We start from the raw sequence: 23964 nt of genomic DNA on the forward strand, positions 1-23964 counted from the left end.
GGTCAGCACATCTCCGGGAATCAATTGTGCGGTGGACGTGTCAAACAGGAGGAGTGTGATGTGTTTAATCAGAGCTGGACGTGTGATCACTGTGCACAGAGGAGATGTGCTGACTAACACCCAGCTGCTGTCCTGGGGGGATCCAGGATGTAACCTTGAGTACGTCCTGCAGAGCCACTTATCAGCAGTGTTTGGACCTTGCACTCGCTCTTCTCACATTTGATCACATGCACAGACACTCAATCCGCTGTCCTCCTCCTCTGCAGTCGCCTCCGTGAACCCACGTGCTGCTGATCCGCTGCTGATCTGAGGTATTTCAACATTTCAAGCTCTTTTGGTCTCTTATCTCCACCGTATCACCCGGTTAGAGTCGGCGACCGGCTGTCGACGAACCAGCCGACTGTGTCAGTCTCGTTCTGGTCTTCTCCAAATGCATCTGGGCCTGAATCTACTGGACCAACTGACATAGTTTTGACACAAACTAAAGAAGATCACATCACCACGACAAAGCCAGCAGGCAGATGCAGATACGTTGTGTGTGAGTGGAAGATTTGTGACACTTGATTTCATTCCCGTTTGCTGTGGCTTCGACGTGGACCCCTCCCACCTCCCACAGCATCGTCAGCTGACAGGACAGTGAACTTTGGAAAACACGTGAGCAGTCAGCGTGCTGACACTCTGCAGCTGTGTGTGATGGACGTGTGGGTGTGTAAGACGTACGGTTACTAATGAGGAGCCATCGTTTTCAGGCATGCGGCCTGTTTGCCCCCCCCCCCCCCCATCCCTCTCTGTAAATACACTCAGCGTTAAAAGGCCTCCGGGCGTCTGATCCATCAGACTGCTCCGTGGTGAATTGTTGCATGTTTGTTCCCGCGCCATCACCTTGGACATGTACATGTATACAGTATGTATGTGGCAGGTATATGCTACATGGCCAACGTCTCCATGGTAACAGCATCACTGGTATGCCCCTTTGTGTCCACAGATGGCAGGAGATGAGTACAGATAGCTGGAGGAGACGTTGAAGTCGAGGCCAGAAAAAAAACCAACAAATCTTGTTTTTGGTGCCTGAAATCTCCTCTGGACTCGGTGAAGAGTCAGTCATGGCGTCCTACGGTCCTGCTCCTACGGAGGAGGCACCAAACGGCGCCCCCCCCGACGTCTGAAGGCTCCCAGGAGTCCATGAAGCTCAAGAAGGAGATCTCCCTCCTCAACGGCGTTTGCCTGATCGTGGGCAATATGATCGGCTCGGGGATCTTCGTCTCCCCCCAAGGGCGTCCTCATCCACAGCGCCTCCTACGGGCTGTCGCTGGTGGTCTGGACCATCGGAGGGATCTTCTCTGTGTTCGGGGCCCTTTGCTATGCCGAGCTGGGCACCACCATCACCAAGTCCGGGGCGTCCTACGCCTACATCCTGGAGGCCTTCGGCGGGTTCATGGCCTTCATCCGGCTGTGGACGTCCCTGCTGATCATCGAGCCGACCAGCCAGGCCGTCATCGCCATCACCTTCTCCAACTACATGGTGCAGCCAGTCTTCCCCACGTGTATCGCCCCGTACCTGGCCAACAGGCTGCTGGCTGCTGCATGCATATGTAAGTGCACTCTCTCTGGTGTGTGTGTGAGAGACATCACAAATGATGGCTGCCACCCTGCAAACATTCAAAAATCTGTCTCGTTTCCAATCAGTACATCTAACTTCTCTTTACACCTGTTTTTATACAATCGTCACTTGTTTCAAGCAAATTTAACTTTAAAAAGTTTAAAAAATCTGCCGGTGGATCAAGGGTTCTTGCTTTGCAAAAAAATATCTTGCTCCACTTGCATTTTTTTCTGTTTATTTCAAGTGAAGATTTGCTTGAAACGAGTGAAACATGTTCATTTTCATCAGGTGATGGTGTAAGGAGATTTTATAGCTAGAAATGAGACGATGTCAAAAAAGAGGAAGTGAGTAGAGGTTTATAAACGGGGAAGTGAAAGTCATGATGCCACGGCTGCAGGAGAAGGAGAAGGAACCAGAAGACACGACAGAGACGTTGTTCCTCAACGTCAGAGACGCAGGAAGAAACGTCAGCACACGTGAGCACTGACAGAATGCAGAGGTGAACTTTGTGGATGAATGCAGCTCCGGTTGCTGCAGTAACCACAGCAACAATGGCACGGAGAAAGAGCAAAGCTGACAAAGTCCATTCATCTCCACTAACAAGAAAATTCACCAAACTGCTCACTGAGCAACCACAGGCTGGGAGCCCAGCCCAGCAGGGACAAGAAGACCGACGCAGCTTTGTTCAGCTCCAACAGATGCTCCTCCGTGGTTTCCTTCATCCTCCCACCTGAAAGGTGTGCACACAGCGATAAGCAGCATGACTCGGAGGACTGATAGACGAGGTAAAGTCCTCCCTGAAGTCAGACTCTGACCGGCTCACGGCCGCTGACAGCTCAGCACAGGACTCACATGGAGATAAACACACTTCCTGGGTGTTTGAAAACTGTTGAACAACCTGAAGCTGGTTCGGGACGCCTCTCCCAGTGGGGAATAATGTCACAGATTCATCAGATAATTCAAAGAAAACCAACGTCTGTTTCAGTTCTGATCCCCTAAAAGAACCTGTGACAGAATGGAAACGCTTTTGTCCTGCGACAAAAAGTCCACGTCTTAATAAGATAACAAGAATATTTTGATTCCTAGTCAACATGTGTCATTTCAAGGTGTGAAATCTCTTTACACTTCACATCACCTGAAAAGGGAGCTTGTTTTTAAGACACTTTTCGCTTGTTTCAAGCAAATTATCAGTTGAAATAAAAGGACAAAGAAAAGAGCAAGATCATTTTTGCTTGAAACAGGACAATGAATGAACAGCGGCTCCACCGGCAGATTCATCTACTGTGTTGATGTAAAAGTTGTTGAAACAAGTGAAGATTGTTGAAAAACAAGTCCCTTTTTCAGGTGATAGGGTGAAGACGTTTGTTTGTAATTAGAGAGAAACATTTGGATTAGAAATGAGACAGTGTGGACGTCGGTGTCTGGCTGCGTCCCCCCCCCCCACATGTGACCTCCTCCTCCGCCACCAGCCGCTCTCACACCTCGCAAACAGCTCCGCTTTCACTGTCAACACACCGCACCTCCACGTCTGTGTGGCAGAGCCTCTCTGGTTGCTCTTCACCTCCACCTCTACACGTGGGCGTCGGGGGTGTGGGGGTTTGACCAGACGTCCCTGCTGCTGAGTACGGACTTGTTATGATCAATGGGGAGGAAGACGATCGTGTTGTGATCCGGAGCTGAAAGTGGGAAACAAAAGGATTTTGATGTATTCCTGCTTCCATCGCGTCCACGTCGTCATGGAGACAAACTTCGTTTGACAGGAACAGCGGCCATGTTTCAAACCAGTGACCGTCCACTATCTGCACGTTTATGAACAAGGCCGACTCATGTGCTGATAAGAGGACGGAGGGCGATAAGCCACAGGGAACAATGGTTAACATGTTGTCAAGACCGTCGAGGTGTCTCTGAGTCAACAGGGGGAAAACGGGGGGGGGGGGGGGTAGATGTGGTCACCGACTCCACAAGTGAAAGAGGCAAAGTATTTAGAAACGTTGGATTCTTCCAATCTACTTCCTGTTTGTCACAATAACAGACAGGAATGATTTAGAAGCAGTTTGTTCAAGGTCAGACGGGTCCAGAGCGTTAACAGAAACATCAGCAAACTGTGTCACCTTTTCACTCCCCCTCCACTGTACCTGCAGGCCCTTGTGTGTGTGTGTGTGTGTGTGTGTGTGAGGGTGTATGTGCTGTTCTCAGCTGTTTCCTCGCATGAAAAACAACACACAGTCTGCTTGAGTCAGCAGCACCACTTCCTTCAGCGGGGAATCCTCTGAGACGGAAACGAGCCCTCAGCTCACCGACTGAGGTCAGCGCTGAGATGTGGTTGTGTCTGCTGTCCCCCGTCCTCCGCAGGTTTGCTGACCTTTGTGAACTGCGCCTACGTGAAGTGGGGCACCCGGGTCCAGGACTTCTTCACCTATGCCAAAGTCATCGCTCTCATCGCCGTCATCATCACGGGCCTGGTGAAGATCGGACAGGGTGCAGACACACGTTCGCTCCGTGAACATTTCCTGACGGGTATGTGGGTCAGTAAGCTCCATTCTTACTTATGATTGTGGGGGGGTGTCTCACAGGTCACACTCAGAACTTTGAAGGCCTCTTCGACGGCTCCTCCCAAGACCCAGGAGACATCGCTCTGGCCCTGTACTCAGCCCTGTTCTCCTACTCCGGCTGGGACACGCTCAACTTTGTCACGGAGGAGATCAAGAACCCCGAGAGGTGAGCGGTGGGGTGAAGGGCCACCCATAGGGTCCCTCCTCCTCCTCGGGCGTGTTCTGTGATTTCAACTCGGCAAACTGCTCAACGGTGCCAAAAATCAGCATGTGGCAGGAGAAGGAATGTAGTGAGAGTCAAAGAATGTCAGAAGGTTCTCGCCACCCCGTGTGAGACTTTGACTAACACCTCATGTGATGAGATCATGAGCCTCACGCTGAGTTCCCAGGCAGATTGAGTGACACACACACACACACTCACCTCGTCTGCCTCCCTCTGCTGTTGGCTGCTGACAGGAACCTGCCGCTGGCCATCGCCATCTCCATGCCCATCGTGACGGTCATCTACATTCTGACCAACGTGGCCTACTACACCATCCTCCCCATGAACGCCATCTTGGACAGTGACGCCGTTGCCGTGGTAAGTTGTCGGGCTGCACGATAAATCATCTTTTTATTGTCATCGCAAGAAGAGTATGTGCGATAAACTTATGGTAAAAATGGTCCAGTTGACGATGAATGTGGAGAAATACTTGACCCAAATCACCCCCGGATCCATGAGCCGTGCAGAACATACCGGAAGAGAATCGTTACAGCAGAGACTTTCCTACATAAGATAGAACTATGAAGAGATGCTGGTGAGAGTAATGACGGGGATAAGAGGGGGGGGTCATGAGACCGAGGAGATGGTTCAGCTGGGACTAAATACTCACTTGAATTACTCTGTATCTGCACGTATATGTAGGTACCAGACCCCAGGGACCCACTGTGACCCCTCCCCATGAGTAAAATGAAAAGAATTTGCCTTTTTAAAAAAAGGGAATCATTCAAGGAATAGCTTGCCCTCACGGTTGGGTATTTTTCCTCCTCATATGTTATATTCTGTTATTTCAATGAAAATATTTTTATTTCATTCAGTTCAGACAAAATCCTGATTTCTTGACGGAGGTTTAATCGTTACTGTTCAGTGTACTAGTCCAGTAAAGATGGTTGGGGTTTACTGTATCCCTACGTACGTGTCCTTATCCTCATTCTGAATTTTCCTCGTATCGTTCCTTATGGAAAACATGGCTCCTAGAAATAGACCATGTGGTTCAAGTAGAGCTTGTGGTGAACACGCTGCGCCCCCCTCCCTCCAGACATTTGCCGACCAGGTGTTCGGTGTGATGAACTGGACGATTCCTTTCGCCGTGGCTCTTTCCTGCTTCGGAGGGCTGAACGCCTCCATCCTGGCGTCCTCCAGGTGAGTGTCTCCACCTCCGCTCCTTGTCCCCCACGTCCATCCACCTCACGGCTTCTGTCCCTGAAGGCTGTTCTTCGTGGGCTCCAGAGAGGGTCACCTGCCCGACTACCTGTGCATGATCCACGTCCACCGCTACACCCCCATCCCCGCCCTGCTCTTCAACGTCAGTCCACCCTCACCATCTTCAGTCCCAGCCCCCGTCCTGTGTCACGTCTGACCTGCTCGTGTGCGTCTCTGCAGGGCATCATGGCTCTGATATACCTGTGTGTGGAAGATGTCTTCAGACTGATCAACTACTACAGCTTCAGCTACTGGTTCTTTGTGGGACTGTCCATCCTGGGACAACTCTATCTGCGCTGGAAGCAGCCGGACAGGAAGAGGCCGCTAAAGGTCGGTTTTCAGTCCCTAACATGCTTGGAGGAACCATGAGAGATGATTCGGTTGTCGACGTAACCGCCAGCCCTCTTCCATCCTCAGCTCAGCCTGGTCTACCCCATCATATTTTGTCTCCTCACCATCTTCCTGGTGGTGGTGCCGCTCTACAGTGACACCGTCAACTCCCTGATCGGCATCGGCATCGCCCTGTCCGGGGTGCCCGTGTACTTCCTGTGCTGCTACACTCCGGCTCACAAGAGGCCGCTGTGGCTGCGGAGCGCCATCGGTGAGATGGATGAAGGATTGTCCCGTCTGTCGACCTTTTTCTCCGTTCTTGCTACTTTGCTTTCATAGCTGATGATGTGAGATGTTCAGTGAACGTATAGAGAAGAACACAAAGAAGACAGTCAGCGAACTCCAGTGATCATAGACGGATGAGTGTGTGTGTGTGGGGGGGGCTTTACTTCTACTCACTCCCTCCCCCTTGAGTAAATTCAATTAGAAATTGTTAGAATATCTATTTTGCGTTGTGCTGATTAGTATTTTCCATTTCTTTATGAACCTCTATTTTCATTATGTACATGTTTGATTACAACAATGTCGCCCCCTTGTGTTTGCAGCTCTCACATCACCTCCCACAGATCCTCTAATCGTTGTCTCCATTCTTCTCCTCAGCTAAGTCCGGCGTGCTCATCCAGAAGGTGTGCTTCTCTGTCCTAACTGAAATGGACAAAGCCGAGTAGAGTTTTTTTTTCTTTTTCGCCGCACCAAAGACCGACTCCCAAACACCAGCGGCTCCGTCTCTCAGTGTGAACTCACACAGGGCTGGTGGCTGCTGCCACGAGGGGCCGATGGACCAACTGGGGGTCTGAGTTGACCCCTGACGACTCTGGTGATATTATTAATACATACATGATCACTCCCCGGTGCTTGTTGGTGCTTCAGAGAACACACCAACACCCGTTTATGTTAAAGAACTGCACCATCAGCAGACAAAGATGTGTGACTAGTCAGAGGTTCTGTGTCACCCAACCTGTGAGATTCTTTATTCTCCTTCATTACAACTGATAAAGTAGGTTGGACGGAGGACATCTTTAAACTGAAAGCACTGCTGACACAGTGTTGCTAACATTGTTTGCACAAATGACAAAAGAAAAGGATGAAAGGTTTTTGTACTGTCAGCTGGGGGGGTTAGCGGAGAGCTATTTTTTACACAAATTAACATGTTTGTTCTCAACCGTCCGTGTCTCGAACTTGTCAAAGCATTCGAGACAGTTGAGCTGAGCACGTATTTATAATAAAACTATTTGTGGAGACCATCGACGACTTCTTCCATTCTTGTCTACGTAAACGCTGCACAATGACAACACACATCCAACTGGGGCGGGAGAGGCAGATTTTCATTTCGTTTTTAATTAGAATCCATCCCATAATATGTACACGACTCATCAAGCCCTCCTAGCCCACAGTGTCCCTCCACGGCCTCACCTTGTCCCCTTTGTCTTTAGCAGAAACGGCAGACACTGGAGGGGTCTGCTGCAGAGGATTGTGGGTAAAGGTCTGCCTCAGTGGCCCTGCACACACAGACAAGAGGACTGAACACGTGTGCACAACACTACAGATGGACACCCGGGGGTGACGATTCATGTCAGGGCTCATCGGTGGTTGAATCAGAAATGGATCATGAGTTGATGCGTTCATGTGTCGGCGTCTCCGCTGCTGTCACGTCCCTGCGCCATGTTTGTCTTTCCTCCAGCATCCCACCGGTCGACTCCAAACAAGTTCAGACAGACAGTTGTCCAGTTGTTGTTATTGCTGACATCTGTTTGACGTTGTCAGTGTAACACGTTGTGACTACATTGTGTGTGTATGTATTCACCCCGACCACGGTGGAACACGCTACAGATCATCTGCTGAGACCTTTCTTCAGACATGTTATTTAGCACCGGTGCCAGTCAGCTCAGTTGACGTGGTGGTTCTGACCTTTAGCAGCCAGGTCCAGGTGATTCTTGATCCTTTTTTCCCTCTCCTCCAGCTGCTGAGCCAGCTGAGCGTTCTTCCAACCTGAAGAGAATCCAGAGTCAGTCATAAAGTCAAGAGACACGCCAGCCAACCCTCACGTTGTCCCACTGACCCTTCTTCATGCTGGCGATGAAGCCGTCGTTCTGAGGCAGGGCTGCAGCCGGGTGTTTGATCCTCTCTGGGATCTTCAGCTTATCTCTGATCAACGGGTGCCTCAGCAGAGCAACTTGACCCAAGGAGAAGCAGTTGGAGGTCAACCAGTAGGTAAAAACAGCCTGAGGGTTGTTTGGAAAAAGGGTTTCACGACTTGAAGACGATGAAGAAACAAACAGCTAATACACACGAGATCTTTGACACTGAGGGACGAAGCCTGTTTCACTGACACAGACGGTTCAAACGGTGTGTGGGGGCTTGTTTCCAATCTCCATGGTCATGTGACTGATAGAGCTTCATACATCACATTCTAGAACACTCACTTCACAGCACAAAACTCAATCTGAACCATGTTTCCAGTAGGAACAGCCGGCTCCTGCTTAGTTTGACCACTAGGTGTCACTGGAGGGCTAAGTGGCTTTGGAGCCTGTTTCAGTGAATGAAGCCTCCAAACCTTCCCGAGGCTTCGTCCACCAATCTCTAACACATGGATCGACGATCCTCGGAGGGAGAGGGGGCCAGACTGACCGTGGGGAAGTTGATGGTGAGAGGGAGGATGATGAAGGGCATGATCCTGAACACAGTCTTCATGGCGCGTAGATTGGGGTTGTCCACACCGGACTCGGCACCCAGCTGAAATGTGGGAACGAACACTTAGCGAGAAGCTCATGGAGTGGGCTTGTTCCGGTGAAGGCGTCTCACCTCCAGGATGAAGAACATGGTTCCTGTGACGGCCAAAGGCAGGATGTAGAAAGGATCCGCCGCCGTCAGATCCACAAACCACAGCGCGCCTCCTGTCTGCATACTGGGCACCGGGAGGTAGGCCATCTTCCTCAGGGCGATGAAGAAGGAGATGAAGACTGGTGCCTGGGGGAGAGGGGAGACACCAACCAGATGAAAATGGGTCATAAGTTTTTTTTCTTCTTACACATTGTAACAGTCTAATTTTCACACGTGTACAACAACAACTGTGATTTTATGAAGAACAGATGCAAGAGTTCTAAAAAAGAAAAACAAACTTTAAATCACATTCTGATTGGCCAGTGGGTGGCGCTGTTCGCAGGATCTGATTCAATCCTGACAGTTACCCTGCTCTGGAGCAGAGCAGTCGTTCAGAGTGAGTTACCATGGAGACAGGTCTTGAAAACCCAGGGTTAACTCTGAACGTATCTCACTTCGTGGTACAGACCTCTGATCATCTTAGTGTCATATTTTGACTAATACTTACTATTACTTACTACATGGAATGAAAGAATACTGATGTTCAAGATGGAGAACGTTTACAGCTGCATTCATGTTATTGAGTCCAGTGCTGATGACATCATCAGATTTTAGAAACAAAGCCCAGCGTGTAAACGTTGCTTTGGTCTCAAGGACCAATCAGAATGAAGGAAGGTGCTACTGACTGATAACGCTGTGAGCTGCTGACAAGTTCTTTCCATTGTTTCAACTGAACTAACTAAACTCCAAATATCACTGCTGACAAGTTCTGAATGAGCAGAAGGAATGTGAGCAGTGACCTGGGCCAGAGGAACCAAGAAGCCACGGAGAGGATTGACGTCGTGCTTCTTCTGGAACAAGTTGAGATCGGTGTAGGCTTTCGCAACTGGAAAATCAAAAACTGTGTTTGAGACCAGGTCGATACATCTGATCAGAGAAACACAACGAAGGAAAGTTCACATTCAAATTTGTTTCCACTCTGTTTGGCTTCAGTCATTCTGGTGGTGAGTTTGCTCATCTCAGGCATGACGTTGTTGAGTTTGGCCGCCTCCCTCTGGCCCTTCACGATGACGGGGAACACGGCCAAACGGGCCAGAACTGTTCCTGTGTGAGGGACAAAAACACAACGGGGGCACCGAGATGAGAGAGGACATTCTTCTGACCACCACTCTTCAGGTCACCTGCAGCTCTTACCAACAACAATGGCTCCCCACCAGGGCAAACCCACATCCATGTGCATGAACTCCAGTAGGTTCTGAATCAGGCCCACAGGGGTGTGAGCAGCCAGCCCCAGCTCTGATAAACGGGGTTCTGACACAACGGCTTGGAACACGTCCGCTGCGATGGGGGCAGCGTCACCCGAGACTGACTGTGATAGGACAGGGGTGAAGTCAGCAGACACTGGGGGAGGAGTGACGGGTGCTGCCAAGGAAACAGCGTCAACTGGTATCTGAAGGAACGCAAACAGAACACGGGTCAAGACAGAACGTCATGGCAGACTCCAGTAAATCCACTCAAATGTGTTCTCAGCCACCTGCTCAGGGACTGGCTCTGCTAACGTGGGGGTGGGGTCAGCAGGAAGCAGGACCGGGGAGGTCTCCACCAGAGGACCGCTCCGGGAAACGTCCATCAATCCAGCGTCAGGTGGAATCTGGAATCAGCCGCTCAGTCAGAGACACATCAGGGCAACGACAGTCTTTAACAACATGAACGACTGTCACTACTGGTACACCTTTCACCTTCTATTAAGTGCACTAAGATTTAGGGCGACACGGTGGCACAGTGGTTAGCACATAGGTCCCTGGTGGGTTCTCTCCTCCCACCTCCAAAAGCATGCTGACGTGAAGTGGTCCGTGGGAAGCTGAGCTGGTGTACCCTGACATTCACTCGTTTACAGCTGGCATCACCTCCAGCACAACCGACACCCGTAACCAGAGCAACGGTAGGAGATGAGTGAATGAATGAATGTTAGGATTTACGCTCATCGTCAGTTCAGGAAAGTTCATCAAAACCAGAATTATATACAGAGTTGTACAATGAAATGGGAGCGCTGCTGCTGCTGGTACAATGTGGAAAAAAGACAATACAAGATGAAAGATGAAATCAAAACAAGGTTCAGTCAGTGTGAAACAGAAACAGAAAACAAGGTTGTCGGACATGGACAGTGTTGTACAGTCGTAAAAGTCTGTAAAATACAATGCAGAGTAGTAGTCAGTAAACAACCATGTTTATTATGAGTATATAATAATACTACTAGTAATAAAACACTGAACTGTTTTAGACATGTCCTACTATTTTTACTGCTTTTCATTGTTTGTTTTCCTGCTGTTGTCTGATGTATTGTTTTTTATTGATATTTGTTTTAGATATTTGTTTTAGTACTGTTACTTACTGTTAAATGTTATTCTGTTTTCATTGTTTTCACTGCTTGAATGTGTCAAATGTGCTAGAGAAATAAAGCTAAGTTGAGCCATCTCAGTTTTAATACAATTACACCGCAGCAAGACTACAGCGTGCCCTAGCGGACACACCGACTACTGCACTTCTACAATCACAATGATAACATCCTCCTTTCTCTATTAAGATTTCAATGTGATGTCTTAACCTGCTCACTATACTTGCACAAAACCTGACTGGTTTGGCAGTTGGTCAAAATATCTTTATGTCTACATCAACAAAACACAACAGAGCTGGAGAGCTTTAACAGCTTTTCAGCTTTAACACGATTTTCTTGTCTAGTTGAATGACAAGAGATTCAAGATTTTTGGATCTTGAATCTTGAAGATACAGTCAGAGGCTGAGGATACAGTCACTCCTCTGCAGGTACCAGATCCTGCACAGGTAGAGTAGTAGTAGTTCAGGACACTGACCATCGGAGGACTCGCCCGCTCCCGTCCACTCACCTGTGAGCTGTTGTGTCTGACTGCCACAGCGTTCACCCCCAGCAACGTCCCAGTCTGTCTGCGGCCCAGCACAGTTCTGGTGGCGCGACGGGGGCAGTCCAACAGTGTGTGCAGACCAGCCCTCTGGAGCAGCCTCTGCTCGGGAGTAGGAGGGAATCAGACGGGTGTTCACCAATACAACCAACCTGAAAACCAAAACTCCTACCATAAACTCTAACAGTTGTCAGTTAAGTAAACTGGGTAACTGGGGTAAACCTCACACCAGCTTCAAGTTCAAACCTGGGAAGACACTTCCTGTTCAAACGTTGTTTAACGACCAGTGCCCTTTAATTGTATTTATTTTAAAATAAAATACAATTACTTAGCACACTAAAAAAGTAACATTTATATTCAAGATAATAAAATAAATGTGACAGGAGAGGTTTATACAACAGACCCTCAATCTAGGAAGACACAACAAAGTATAAACGCAAAATAAAGCATCCATCCACATAAAACAAACAACAAATTTTAAACGTTTTCATGAATTAGATGTGATGACAAATGTATCTTAAATATCTGTGCACTACGATACGTGAGGTAAAACTGGCCTTGTTGGTTTTACACAAAAGAGATAAAATGATCGGGCTGTCTAGTACTGTATGAATGTATTTGGGGATTCGATTTAAAACACAATGTTTAATGTCACCTTGCTAACTGAGCCTTACGAGCCTTCGGAGTGACGTCATGATTTATTTCCGTCATGCCAAAACTATCAAGCTGGTTGTTAGCGACATTTAGTTAAACGTATGAGTTGCCTCTGTTGCACTGTTTGCGAGATCATCATCAGAAGAAATGCCAGTTTCTGCAGCGGAAGTTGCTGTCAAAGTCACGCCGTTCGCAGGCTGGCTAACAGGTTAGCAGGCGGACACCACCGTTTGTCTCTTCACGTCAGAAGAAGAACAAGGTAACAGAAGTCAACCTTTGAGTGACACGTACCTGGTTCCAAATGTCCGAAACAGAGAAACTGCCCCTGTTTGGTTTTCCAGTCTGTTTGAGGAGACATCGGACCAAACAAGCCGGAGTCATTCCACTCCTGATGGCCGCCATGTTGACAGGAAGTTGTTCTCCGCTACGGAAGCCGACAAGAGACAAAAGACAAATTAGGCGTTCGCTCCGTTTTCGTCAGGTGGATAAGTTTCTATATTTACAGTTTCTAGGGTTGAAGATAGACTTCATGCATAAATGTAAGTAATGAAATAAGAAGGCAAACACATTTTCAGACCACAGGATACATTGGACGTCAACAGCTTAATTTTTAAATACTGAATAGATTTTCAGTCATAATCAACCTAATAATACAATTCAATTCAATTTATTTCTATAACCCAACATCACAATTTACAATTGTCTCGATGGACTTTACAGTCCGCACATTGCTCCACCCTCTGTCCTAAACCCTCAATCAGGAGGGTGAGGAAAAACTGCCCAAAAAACCTTTATAACAGGGGAAAAAGAGGCAGAAACCTCAGAAAGAGGGATCCCCCTCCCTGGGACAGACAGACCAGACATAGGCGTTGCATGCACAGACAATGAGCACATAAACAAACAAACAAACAGTGAGTCAGCTTGTGATGTCTAAAAGGTCCAAGAATGCACATGAGGCAGTTCAGAGTCCAACAGTGTTTTTAGTCCATGTCTGCCCGGGGGGAGATGTCAGCTGGAGAAACTTTGGAGATGGGGAGGACGAGGAGGCAGTTCAGTAGATTATGGCGCTGGGGGTGGGTGTGTCGTGTAGCATCAGCCGGTCAAGCAGTTCTCCAGGTTGGGTGGCGGGCAGTGCAGGTTGGATGGCACCAGAACTCAGACAGAAAAAAGGGGTTAGGTACATGCTGCAGATGTTTATAGAACAATGAGTTCCCCTGGCAGTCTTGAGCTATGGCAGCATAACTAAGGGCTGGTTCAAGGGCTGGTTTAAGTTGACCCTGAGCCCTGAGCCAGCCCTAACTATAAGCTTTGTCAAACAGGAAAGTCTTAAGTCTATTCTTAAATAAAGAAAGTGTGTCAGCCCCCCGGACCCAAAGTGGAAGGTGGTTCCAAAGGATGGGAGCCTGATAGCTGAATGCTCTGCCACCCACTGTGGTTTTGGAAATTCTGGGTACAACAAGCAGTTCTACATTTTTGGAGCGTAATGGTCTATTTGGATGATAAGGTACTATGAGATTTTTGAGGTATGAGGGACCCTGACCATTCAGGGCTTTAAAGGTAAGGAGAAGAATTTTGAAATCTATTCTGTATTTAACTGGGAGCCAATGTAAAGAGGCTAGTACAGAGGATATGTGGTCCCTTTTTCGGGTTCCTGTCAGGACACGAGCAGCAGCGTTTTGTACCAGCTGCAGGGGCTTCAGGGAGTTGTTAGGGGAACCTGACAGTAAGGAATTGCAGTAGTCTAACCTACAAGTTACAAAAGCATGGATCAGCTTTTCAGCATCGTTACGGGACAGGAAGTGTCTGATTTTAGAGATATTCCGCAGATGGAAGAATGCTGTTATTGTGGTATGTTTAATGTAAGAGTTAAAGGACAGGTCCTGATCGAATATAACACCTAGGTTTTTACTGTGGTGGTGGAGGCCAAGGCAAAACCATCTAGGGAAATGATATGATCTGTAAGTGTGTTTGGGGTGTTTGGGTGTTTGGGGCCAACTACAATTACCTCGGTTTTGTCTGAGTTCAACAGCAGGAAGTTAGTTGTCATCCAGGTCTTTATGTCTTTGAAACAGGCCTGGAGTTTAGCTAATTGATTAGTTTCATTTGGTTTGATAGACAAGTAGACTTGTGTGTCATCTGCATAAAAGTGGAAATCTATTTGTGTTTCCTAATCACGTCGCCTAAGGGGAGTGTATACAGAGTGAATAATAATGGTCCTAGCACAGACCCCTGAGGTACTCCATGACAGACGTTGGTGTGCATGGAGCTTTCGTGATTAATTGTCACAAATTGAAACCGGTCTGATAAATATGACCTGAACCAGTCAAGTGCTGATCCTCTAATTCCAATTAAGTGTTCCAATCTGTGTAGTAAAATGTGATGGTCAATGGTGTCAAAGGCAGCACTGAGATCTAAAAGGACAGAGACAAGGCCTCTATCTGAAGCTGTCAGAAGGTCGTTGGTGACTTTTACCAGGGCTGTCTCTGTGCTGTGGTGTGCCCTGAATCCTGACTGATGATTTTCAAATAAGCTGTTCATATTTAAAAAGTATTTAAAATATTTGAAAGAAAGGGAAGGTATTGATATTGGTCTTTAATTAGCTAAGATACTAGTGTCAAGTGTTAATTTCTTAAGGAGGGGTTTCATAACGGCTAATTTGAATGATTGTGGTACGTAGCCTGTCGTTAATGATGCATTGAGTGTGCCTAGAAGGAAGTTGCCAGTTAATGGAAGACTGTCTTTGAGGAGCTTGGTAGGGACGGGATCTAGTATGCAGGTAGTTGGTTTTGAAGAGAAGATCATTGAAGATCAGGGAGATTTATAGGGGAGAGAGTATTTAAGGATTAAATACTCATTTTTTTATCTGTAGTGTCTGTATTTGTTGTACTTAGGAATGGGCCACAGTTGAAGGGGGGAGTGAGTTGGCTGATTGTGTTTCTAATTGTAAGTATTTTATCATTAAAAACGTTCATAAAGTCAATGGGACTCAGCCTGGCTACGGTGCTAAAGAGAAACCTGTGGTTGTGTTTATTTTCTTCAGTTCAAAGAGCCTTTTTGTACACCCTGAGACTGTCCTTCCATGTGGCACGGTGCTCCTCTCGGAGCGCCATTTTCGCTCTAGTCGGTGCGATATTTGTTTCAATTCGTGTTTCTCTGAGTTGTACCATGGCGCCGATCTCTGTGGTTTTAGTTGTTTTTCTCCAATCCAGTATAGATTAGTAACATTAAAAACACCAAGCAAAACAATTACTTTTTAGTATCAATTATACATGTAAAGGTTTGAAAATGTGTGTTCATGGTCTTCATTGGATGTATAGTCAAGATCAAACTGAAGATAATATGAAACATTCTGAATTTCTCTTTTCAGCAGTAGATTCTTTAAAAGAACTGGATCACATGGACGTTTTGTCCCTTCCTGCCATTTTTTCTTACTTTTCTGTTTCATTTCTCAGTCTTTTAACAAGTGGATCCTTCACAGTTGCCTCATTTTGTTCTTCTATACATGAGCTCAACCTTTTGCTGCACCTATTTGTTGACTCGTTCAGGCTGATGTGTGAAACAGCTTCTGATAAAGTCTCTTGTGAAGTTCCCTTTCTTTCCTTGTCACTTCTGAGATCCATTTCTGACCACTTATTTACATTAATGTCCTTAACAGGTTCATGGTTTTGTTCAGCTGTCATCTTTTCCAGATGGTCTACATAGTACCAATATTTGGCATTTTGGTGAACATGTTTTTGCAGCCAATCATCGTCTCTGTTCTTGTTCCTGAGAGTCTCTCCCTCAAATCTGCTCCAAGCATGCATTGGCAGGTCCTCTGCAATCGTAGAGCCACTTCTTGCATCTTTCCCCTTCCTGTCCTCATCATCAGTCACCAGTTTCTCATCATATCCCTGGTGTCTGACAAAAAGCACAGGAACACTGCCTCCAGCCTCTTCTGCTTCCTCCACACCACCATGTTCATCGTGGATATTTCCACGTTCATCCTCATGTTGCTCAGTGACGCCCAGCTGGATTCCTCCGTGAGTGGACGTCTCTGTGCTGGTCTGTGTATCTGCACCAAGAACTGCAATGTCATCATAGGATCTGCTCACATATGATAAGAATAATGACACAAGAACCATAAAACACAACAACACCTTACCTCTCTCTCTTCTGTAAAACAGGAAGATAAGCCTGGTAGGATCTAATGGGACAGATTGTACATGAGTATCCTCCTTTGTAAAAAACTGGGGCTAATTCAGGCACACACTTACTTTGTGGTGTGTTTATCACTGAAGGGTTGTTCTTGGGGCCTTCAAAGATCAAACACATTTAGAACCCAAAGAAAAACGGTGTAACTAGTGTAACTAGTGATGAGCGGCCTCACCTCTGTCACACAGGCGTCGTCAAATATGTACCATCTGTCATCATCCTGGGACTTGATTTTTGCAGTGTAATGTCCAGCCCTCAGGCTTCCAGAATGCTCCACAAACGCATACGTTTTATACGTGGGACCCTGCTCGGTCGTGGGTTCATGGACATCAGCATCAGCAAAATGAAATTCAGCGCATGTGAGGTAATGTCATGAAATATACCTGTGGAATGTGTAGAGTGTGGGGAACATTCACGGAGCAGTTGATTTTTACGTACTCCATGTCCTCGTAGTCAAACTCAAACCTCTTCAGCAGCAGCATCAAAACATCTGGATGGCGTGTCATCACAGTTTTCTGGAAAAAAACAGAAACAAAACACACGTCCCCATGAAGTTGTACCATCATACCATACCATACGAGTTACTGTGCAGAGACATCACTCACGATAGAGGCGTCACACTTGGCGTCACAGCGGTCGCAGTACATCTGGTTTTCACCGCCAACAAGTGCTGTGTGAAACAAATCCCTGATGCCTTCCACCTGAGAAACACACTCATGTCATATCATAGTTTAACGGTAGAAGCCAGAGGAGAAAGACACAGGTGTGTGTTCTGTCTCCTGGCCCACGCTTTCACGTCCTTACCACACTGAAGTCACGAACGCTATCGTGACTCCCCAGTGTCACTAACGCAATAGGAAGATGCCAAAATGGCCCCTCAGTGCTTGTCTCTGTCCAACACCCCCGGCACTGGTTCACGTGCGCCAACGTTCCCTGGAAAACCTGCAGGTCAACATGGAGGAAAGATGAACTTCGAGCCTCCAGCTGTTGCTGGATTTCACAGTGTAGTTACCTGAGATGCAGCGGCGCTGCAGAGACTTAAAATCTTCTCAAAGTATTCGGCAGCATCCTGTTGTTCATACACTGAAAGGAGAAAAGCTCCTTTAATTTGAAGCTGTTCAATGTGCACACATAGATTTTATTCATAAATTATTTCATACATTTTGTTAGAGCCGTCAGTGCGCGCTTTGGTTTTGTTTTTTGTTTTTTTTGTTTTTTGTGCAGCTAAAGAACCCGCGAGCACAGTCGTTTTTGACCATGTTTTGCCCATATTTTGTCTTGTTACGCAAAGAAACTCACAGTACAAACCTTCAGAAGGAAGCTGAAGGACTGTGGCGTTCTTACTCTGAAAGCATGCATCAACTACATGCACGGGAACGACAACTTAGAGGGTTTCAGTGATTAGACAGAGCCGCACAAACACATTCATTCTAACCTCATTCTAGCTACTTTCCCTCCTGATAGATAAAATAATTCCCATTCTGACGGTTTCCAGGATGCACCCGTGGACCCATGGTACCTCTTGTGAGGCCCAGCCTCCTGGTGATGTCCCAGGTGTCAGCGGTACACGACTCCAGCTTGTCGAACAGCGTTTGAAGCTGTCGATCGATGCACTCGGTTTCCTCGTTTCCAGACGCATGTCTGAAGGAAATAAAGGCACAGTATGCAACTTCTGTGTGCAGTTGAGACGCGCTTTGTGACAAACCTTTCCACTGCCTCTCTGAACTCTGTGGTCATGTACAGCACCTGCAGCACACTGTTCAGGTAACATGTGGCTCCCTGGTTTCTCAAGCCGTTGTATTTCCTGCCTGTTGAGAGGTGAACAATGATCACGTGTGTTGACAGAATGACACAGCGACCGCTGAGGAGCAACTTACCTCCAGAACCATCAAATGGACGGCTGCTCCAAATCAGTGTGGGACTTCCTCTCGTGTCCTGACGTGGTTTCCACTGTGTGACGTCATTGTAACCGTCCTCTGCTCTCTCCTTTGAATATGTTTCAGAAGAGACACTTTTTGCACGAGGGTCATCATTGGTCAGTGCGTTTCCCTTCGTGCCCTCTTCATCGTCACTCATCGTTTGCTCATCAGGGCCCTGGTTTTTGGCAGAATGTGGATCAGTCTGTCCAACAACCACGTCTCTGCTCTCCCTCCCTCCTTGTCCCTTAGGAACTGTGTCTTCAGCATCCTCTCCTTCACTCATGCCGTGGTATTTCCTGGCTGTTGAGGAGAGTATAGATACAGAACACTGATCGTATGTGTTGAAACGACCGAGGGGCTCATGCAGCTGCAACTTACCTCGAAGAGAATCAGAGATGTTCATTACAGATTCTGGGCTTTCACTCTTGTCCTGTTCAAAAACCAGATGTGTCTCCTCCTTTAAGGTCAACGTGCTTTCGTTAGTTATTTCAACATTCAGACACGAAAGACTGAGCTTGAAATCAAAGCTGAGAAATGACACACATGATCCTTGGACAGTTCCCCCCGTGTGACGCGTCTGCTCCCTCTCTCCTCATGTCCCTCGGGACCCACGTCTCCAGCCTCCTTTGTGTCCTCCACACCACCCTGTTCATCTCGGACATTCTCTGCACCAGGACCTGCAGAGAAGGCAGGCGATCAAAAATCAAATACTACACTCACCAATAAAAATAAAATTAAAACAGTGTTGATTTCAGTATGAGAAGACACAAGAACAAACAAACAGGAGTGGAACATAATGTCCACAACTTCCACAACGTGCAGTCCACAACGTCAGCCTACATCAGCCTACATGGTCATGACTGTTGAGGTGTGTACGGTGTGTACGGTGACGTCATCATACTCCCTCCCTCTGATTGGACAGTCATAGACGGTGTGAACCAGAGCTAGTAAACGACACCTGTTGGAGTTGAAGGCGCAAAAAATAGAGTTGAGTTGATTTAATAGCTGTTTTGTCACCATACAAGACATTTTCAAGATGGACTTTTCAAGAAAAGCTGGACATTGTTAAGAAAGGTCAGGCAGCTCCAAAGCAAGAATGTCACAGTCTGGAAAAGACTCCAGAGTCTGGGAGCAGAGAGGACTCAGTGTCCACAGTCATCAGAGCTCTCATCGTAGTTTAACCTTGAAAGGTCATTTGGTGTTGTTTACATTTTTCTGTTATGTGTCCGGTCCTAATGTGACAGTTTTGCGCGTATGAGACTTGCAGAGATCCGCTTTGAGTCTACACGGACCTCTGAGCAGTCTGAAAGAGAGAGTGGATCTACAGCTGAGAGACCAGATCACAGAAGGAGAGGAAAAATAGGGGAATGTTAACAACACTGACAGACGGTGTCAGAGAAAAGGACTAAAACACACTGATGATCTCTACGACAGTCACTGAACTCCTCCTGAGGACTGAGAGGAAGGACTGTGTACAAATTATCAGGTGTAAAATGCTATTTTCCTAAATGTTAGTTTGACAAGGTTATTATTGATTCTTTTATGTGTGTTGTATGAGACTTGTGAACCTGATTTCTTCATTAAAGTCATTTATTCTGTCTACATGAGTTATCTATGTGATGTAACAGCCCTTTATACTGGATTGCTGCTTAATAAGATACGTGGAAAGTAAGAAACAAATGATAAAATAACAAGTTTGAATCACATTCCCACTCAGTGGGTAGAATTGGGTAGAATGTTCCGTATGACTCCATAGGGGGAAACTGACCTGGTGAAGAACCGTAGCTGTCCGTCGGTCCTGGGCCTTCACTCCTCACCTGTTCACAGTGAGGACGGACGTGTGGCCTCATCTGTGTGTGTGCGGCCTCCTCTCCTCGGCCCACACCGTCCTGCTGGACTCCTCCAGGACGGGGCGTCTCCGGGCTGGGTCGTGTACAGGTGTCTGTACCAGGACCAAAGAAGGCAGACGATCCACAAAGGAGCAACGTACCTTTGGACAAAGCGCCGTCCATTATGTGTCTGCACGCAGTGACAAGTCAAGACTGGCCAACATGTCCCTCTCTGGGTACTTTCACTTTCTCTTCAGGTAACAGCAAAACCATATGAGGAGGTGTGGCACAAAGACAACAGGGAAACTAATGGGTGATTCTTAAATGGGGGGCTGAGAAGAGAAGAAGAGATTGGTGGTGGCTGGGTATGACGTCAGAGTACGATACAAGTACAGATTGTCCTATGAGAAGACACTGAAAACAAGAGAGCCTGTCATGTCCAAACAGGGAATAGACGTGGATGATACTATGATATGATATTTCTTTATGGATTATATGTGATAAAAATCATTAAATCCCATTTTGTATTCTGTTTGTGCTTCATGTGTGAATAGAACTTATCTTATTCCATTTGAATGGATGTTTTGTTTGTTTCCTTTCCTTCTCCTCTTCTGTTTTTAGGCTGTTCAGCACTGGCGTCTGCATTTTATTTCCTTGTACGATTTACTTTTTGTTTTCACCTGTAATTAATACTCCATGTTCAAGATGCATGATACTTTTTATTAAACATGTAAAATGACTCAAACATTGTCATCATGATGTAAATCCACCGAGGAGGAAGAGGAAGGATGACGATGACGACGATGACGTCAATGGCGGTCCCCTCCGTGGACCCTTATCACCAGCATGATGACAGACATGTGCTGGATGCCGTACTGAGACAGATGGGACGTATCGGTCAGCTGCTTGTTTGTGAAGAGCAGCCGAATGTGATCAGTGCTCTCTGCTCACACACACACACACACACACACACACACACACACACACACACACACACACACACACAAAGCAAGACGAAAAGAGAAGCACAATCATGAAAAGGTTATGTAAAGAAAGTTCAACTTTTCCAAAGCATCATGTTTTTTTTTGGTCGTACTGACATACAATCTCTTTCTACTGTAACCAGTTTCTTCAATAAATCGAATCTAATCTACATAAATCTACATAAATGTGTCCGTCAGTGTCAAACATACGATGGAAGTCACACTCTGGTGAATTGTCTTACCGATGCTGCCAGGGATGCTTTTCTAGTATTTTCTCCTTGAGCTGCAGAACTGTCACGTTCCGCATCTGCTCGTCTGTGTTGCACAGGTCGATGACCATGTTATCTCCATGTATACCTTTAACAAGCACCTGGAGGATTTTCCCCATCTGTGTGTCAGCTGCTGCGCCGTCCGGACTCTGAGGCTGAAATGAATACGGCGGTTACAGAACAACACTTTCACTTTTGTGAATAGAAACAGAAAGAAAACAGAATAATCTCACATAATGTTGCTCTGTTGATAATTGGTCGTTTCTATCATGAAATCAGATCATCTGTAAATGTATAAAGAAATGTCAAATAATGACCTGGTCATTGTACATGACACTAAACGTTGAAATATGATCATTTTTGTTTTATTCATAAAACTGCAGTTACAGTGAGTAAAAGTACAAATGTTCAGAACTCCACCCACCAAAACAGAACATTGTCTGGCTGTCAGGACACACCAACAGACCACAGGTCACAGGAAAACAACACAGCAAAGGTATTTTCCAAACCTACGTAGACGTACTGTGGAAACCACCTGACTGCTCCAAACAGTCGCTAGAAACTGAAAGTCAAATCCAACTCGACGCAGGGAAAAGTTCTGTCAGATTGTCAGAGCACAGACAGAGGGTTTGTGGAGCTGGTCTGAGGAAAGATGTCCACAGAGAAGAGATACGACCGCAGAGATACCACCCTGAAATTTGTCAGGAGACCAGATGACCTGGATCCAATGCGTAAGTTGTGTTGCACTGATATTAGATGATTTACTTCAGGAAACATTTGCACAGATAAGTGACAAAGAAAAAAACAAAAGTGAAACAAGAGTGTTATCGTGTTTGTACAGATGAAGACCAGTGACATGAGTTAAAAAATAATCTAAAAAACTGTTACACATTTGTGTCTCAGATACATGTGCTTTTTATCCTCAACGTTTGATGTTTATTTTTTCACTCACACATAATTTCCATCATATGTACATGTGTTATCTTCTGTTTGTACTGACAACTATGGATGTTGCTGAATGTCCTTTATTCTTGTTTGATCCCAGCTCCAGAGGATGGAGACCAGTGTCTCAGAGCGGAGATGTCCTGCGGTCATGCCGTCACTCCAGAGACTCTCACCGGGGTGGTGCCGCAGCCTGCTGGACCAGGTACTTTCCACCATCTCTGATCAGACAAGGATCATTATTATCGTCACCCCTCTTATGTTCCAAGTTCTAAATTAAAAACCACTGCGTACCATTGTCATCTGTCCTGGACTTTCAGGGCCACCTTGAATTTAAGTGTCCAGCTTTGAAGGAAGGCACCACGGTCAGGTGTAACACCGTGTGGTCCTATCAGGAAGTGCGCAGGCTGGCCGTGCTGACAGCGGAAGAGATGAAGTACTTTGAAGAGACCCTCGCTCGCATGGCCGCCAACGAATACTGTGATTTCAGAGAAGTGTGTCTCTCAGTTATGGAGCCACCCCCCCACACACACACATCTCTACAAATGTCTCTGCAACATCCAGCTGTCAGAGTGAAAAGTGATGCCTGTCGATTCCCTCCCACAGTGTCCTGGGTGTAAGACGTATGTGGAGAGGGCGGACCTAAGCGACCTCAGTGTGAGCTGCACCATCTGCAGAGCAGACAAGAACACACACTTCCTGTTCTGCTGGCAGTGTATGAGGCCGTGGAAAGGTAAAGTCCCACGCTCCGACCGCTGTGACAACGATGGCTGCATCAACCATGACCTGGAGGTCCTGAAGAACTGCGGCAGCATCACCCTCCTTCAGGTGCAGGGCGCCGGTGAAGTCCCCCTCCATCAGGGCCTGTCCCACCTGTGGTCAGAGGGTGGAGCACGACACGATGGGCTGTAAGAACGTCATATGTCCACGCTGCCAGGTGGAGTTCTGCTTCGTGTGTCTGAAGCTGACGCCCGTGTGCCTGGAGACGAGCTCCTACTTCCTTCCCTGTAGCGACGGTGTGGCTCCCAAACAAACCACCGTCCCAGTGTGGCGCAGACATCCAGAGGATGAAGAGGACGAAGAGGACTAAGAGGACGAAGAGGACGAAGAGGACGAAGAGGACGAAGAGGACGAAGAGGAGGAAGAGGACGAAGAGGATGAAGAGGATGAAGAGGACGAAGAGGAGGAAGAGGACGAAGAGGACGAAGAGGACGAAGAGGAGGAAGAGGACGAAGAGGAAGAGGAAGAAGACTGGGATATTTGTGCTTGTGGGCTTGTGATGTGCACTTTGCAGTTCTCCTCTACTAGAAAACAAACTAAACAGTCCTAAAAAGACGATTGAAGCAGCAGACAAAGATGAACTTGATGTACTCTGTAGTGTATGCTGTTGAATTTACAGTTTCTATCACTGATTGAC

At 46.9% G+C, this 23964-nt stretch overlaps 3 protein-coding genes across 3 annotated transcripts; 2 read left to right on the top strand and 1 right to left on the bottom strand.

Moving 5' to 3' along the window:
- Positions 1-1167: 1167 nt before the first annotated feature.
- Positions 1168-6672, top strand: LOC144738940 (Y+L amino acid transporter 1-like). Its single transcript, XM_078621936.1, is given in 10 exon segments — positions 1168-1266; positions 1268-1592; positions 3953-4078; positions 4174-4318; positions 4609-4732; positions 5451-5554; positions 5621-5717; positions 5795-5944; positions 6032-6215; positions 6605-6672. Coding segments are annotated over 10 exon segments (1407 nt in total). The 5' UTR covers positions 1168-1182.
- Positions 6673-7387: 715 nt separating this feature from the next.
- OXA1L (OXA1L mitochondrial inner membrane insertase) lies at positions 7388-21676 on the bottom strand. The gene is made up of 15 exons (XM_078621937.1): positions 21579-21676; positions 18125-18246; positions 17618-17688; positions 17044-17120; positions 12706-12838; positions 11728-11862; positions 10350-10475; positions 10019-10175; positions 9785-9928; positions 9625-9710; positions 8807-8971; positions 8633-8737; positions 8064-8226; positions 7913-7993; positions 7388-7503 (listed from the first exon to the last, which is right to left on the bottom strand). Exons 1-15 carry the CDS (start codon positions 21674-21676, stop codon positions 7388-7390), a joined length of 1779 nt encoding a protein of 592 aa, XP_078478063.1.
- Positions 21677-22257: 581 nt separating this feature from the next.
- Positions 22258-23637, top strand: LOC144738942 (E3 ubiquitin-protein ligase DDB_G0292642-like). Its single transcript, XM_078621938.1, is given in 6 exon segments — positions 22258-22336; positions 22651-22724; positions 22726-22752; positions 22868-23041; positions 23154-23384; positions 23386-23637. Coding segments are annotated over 6 exon segments (837 nt in total).
- Positions 23638-23964: the final 327 nt, after the last annotated feature.

The sequence above is a fragment of the Lampetra planeri genome, unplaced genomic scaffold, assembly GCF_965212315.1.
Source record: "Lampetra planeri unplaced genomic scaffold, kcLamPlan1.2.h2 scaffold_1235, whole genome shotgun sequence".
Taxonomy (NCBI): domain Eukaryota; kingdom Metazoa; phylum Chordata; class Hyperoartia; order Petromyzontiformes; family Petromyzontidae; genus Lampetra; species Lampetra planeri.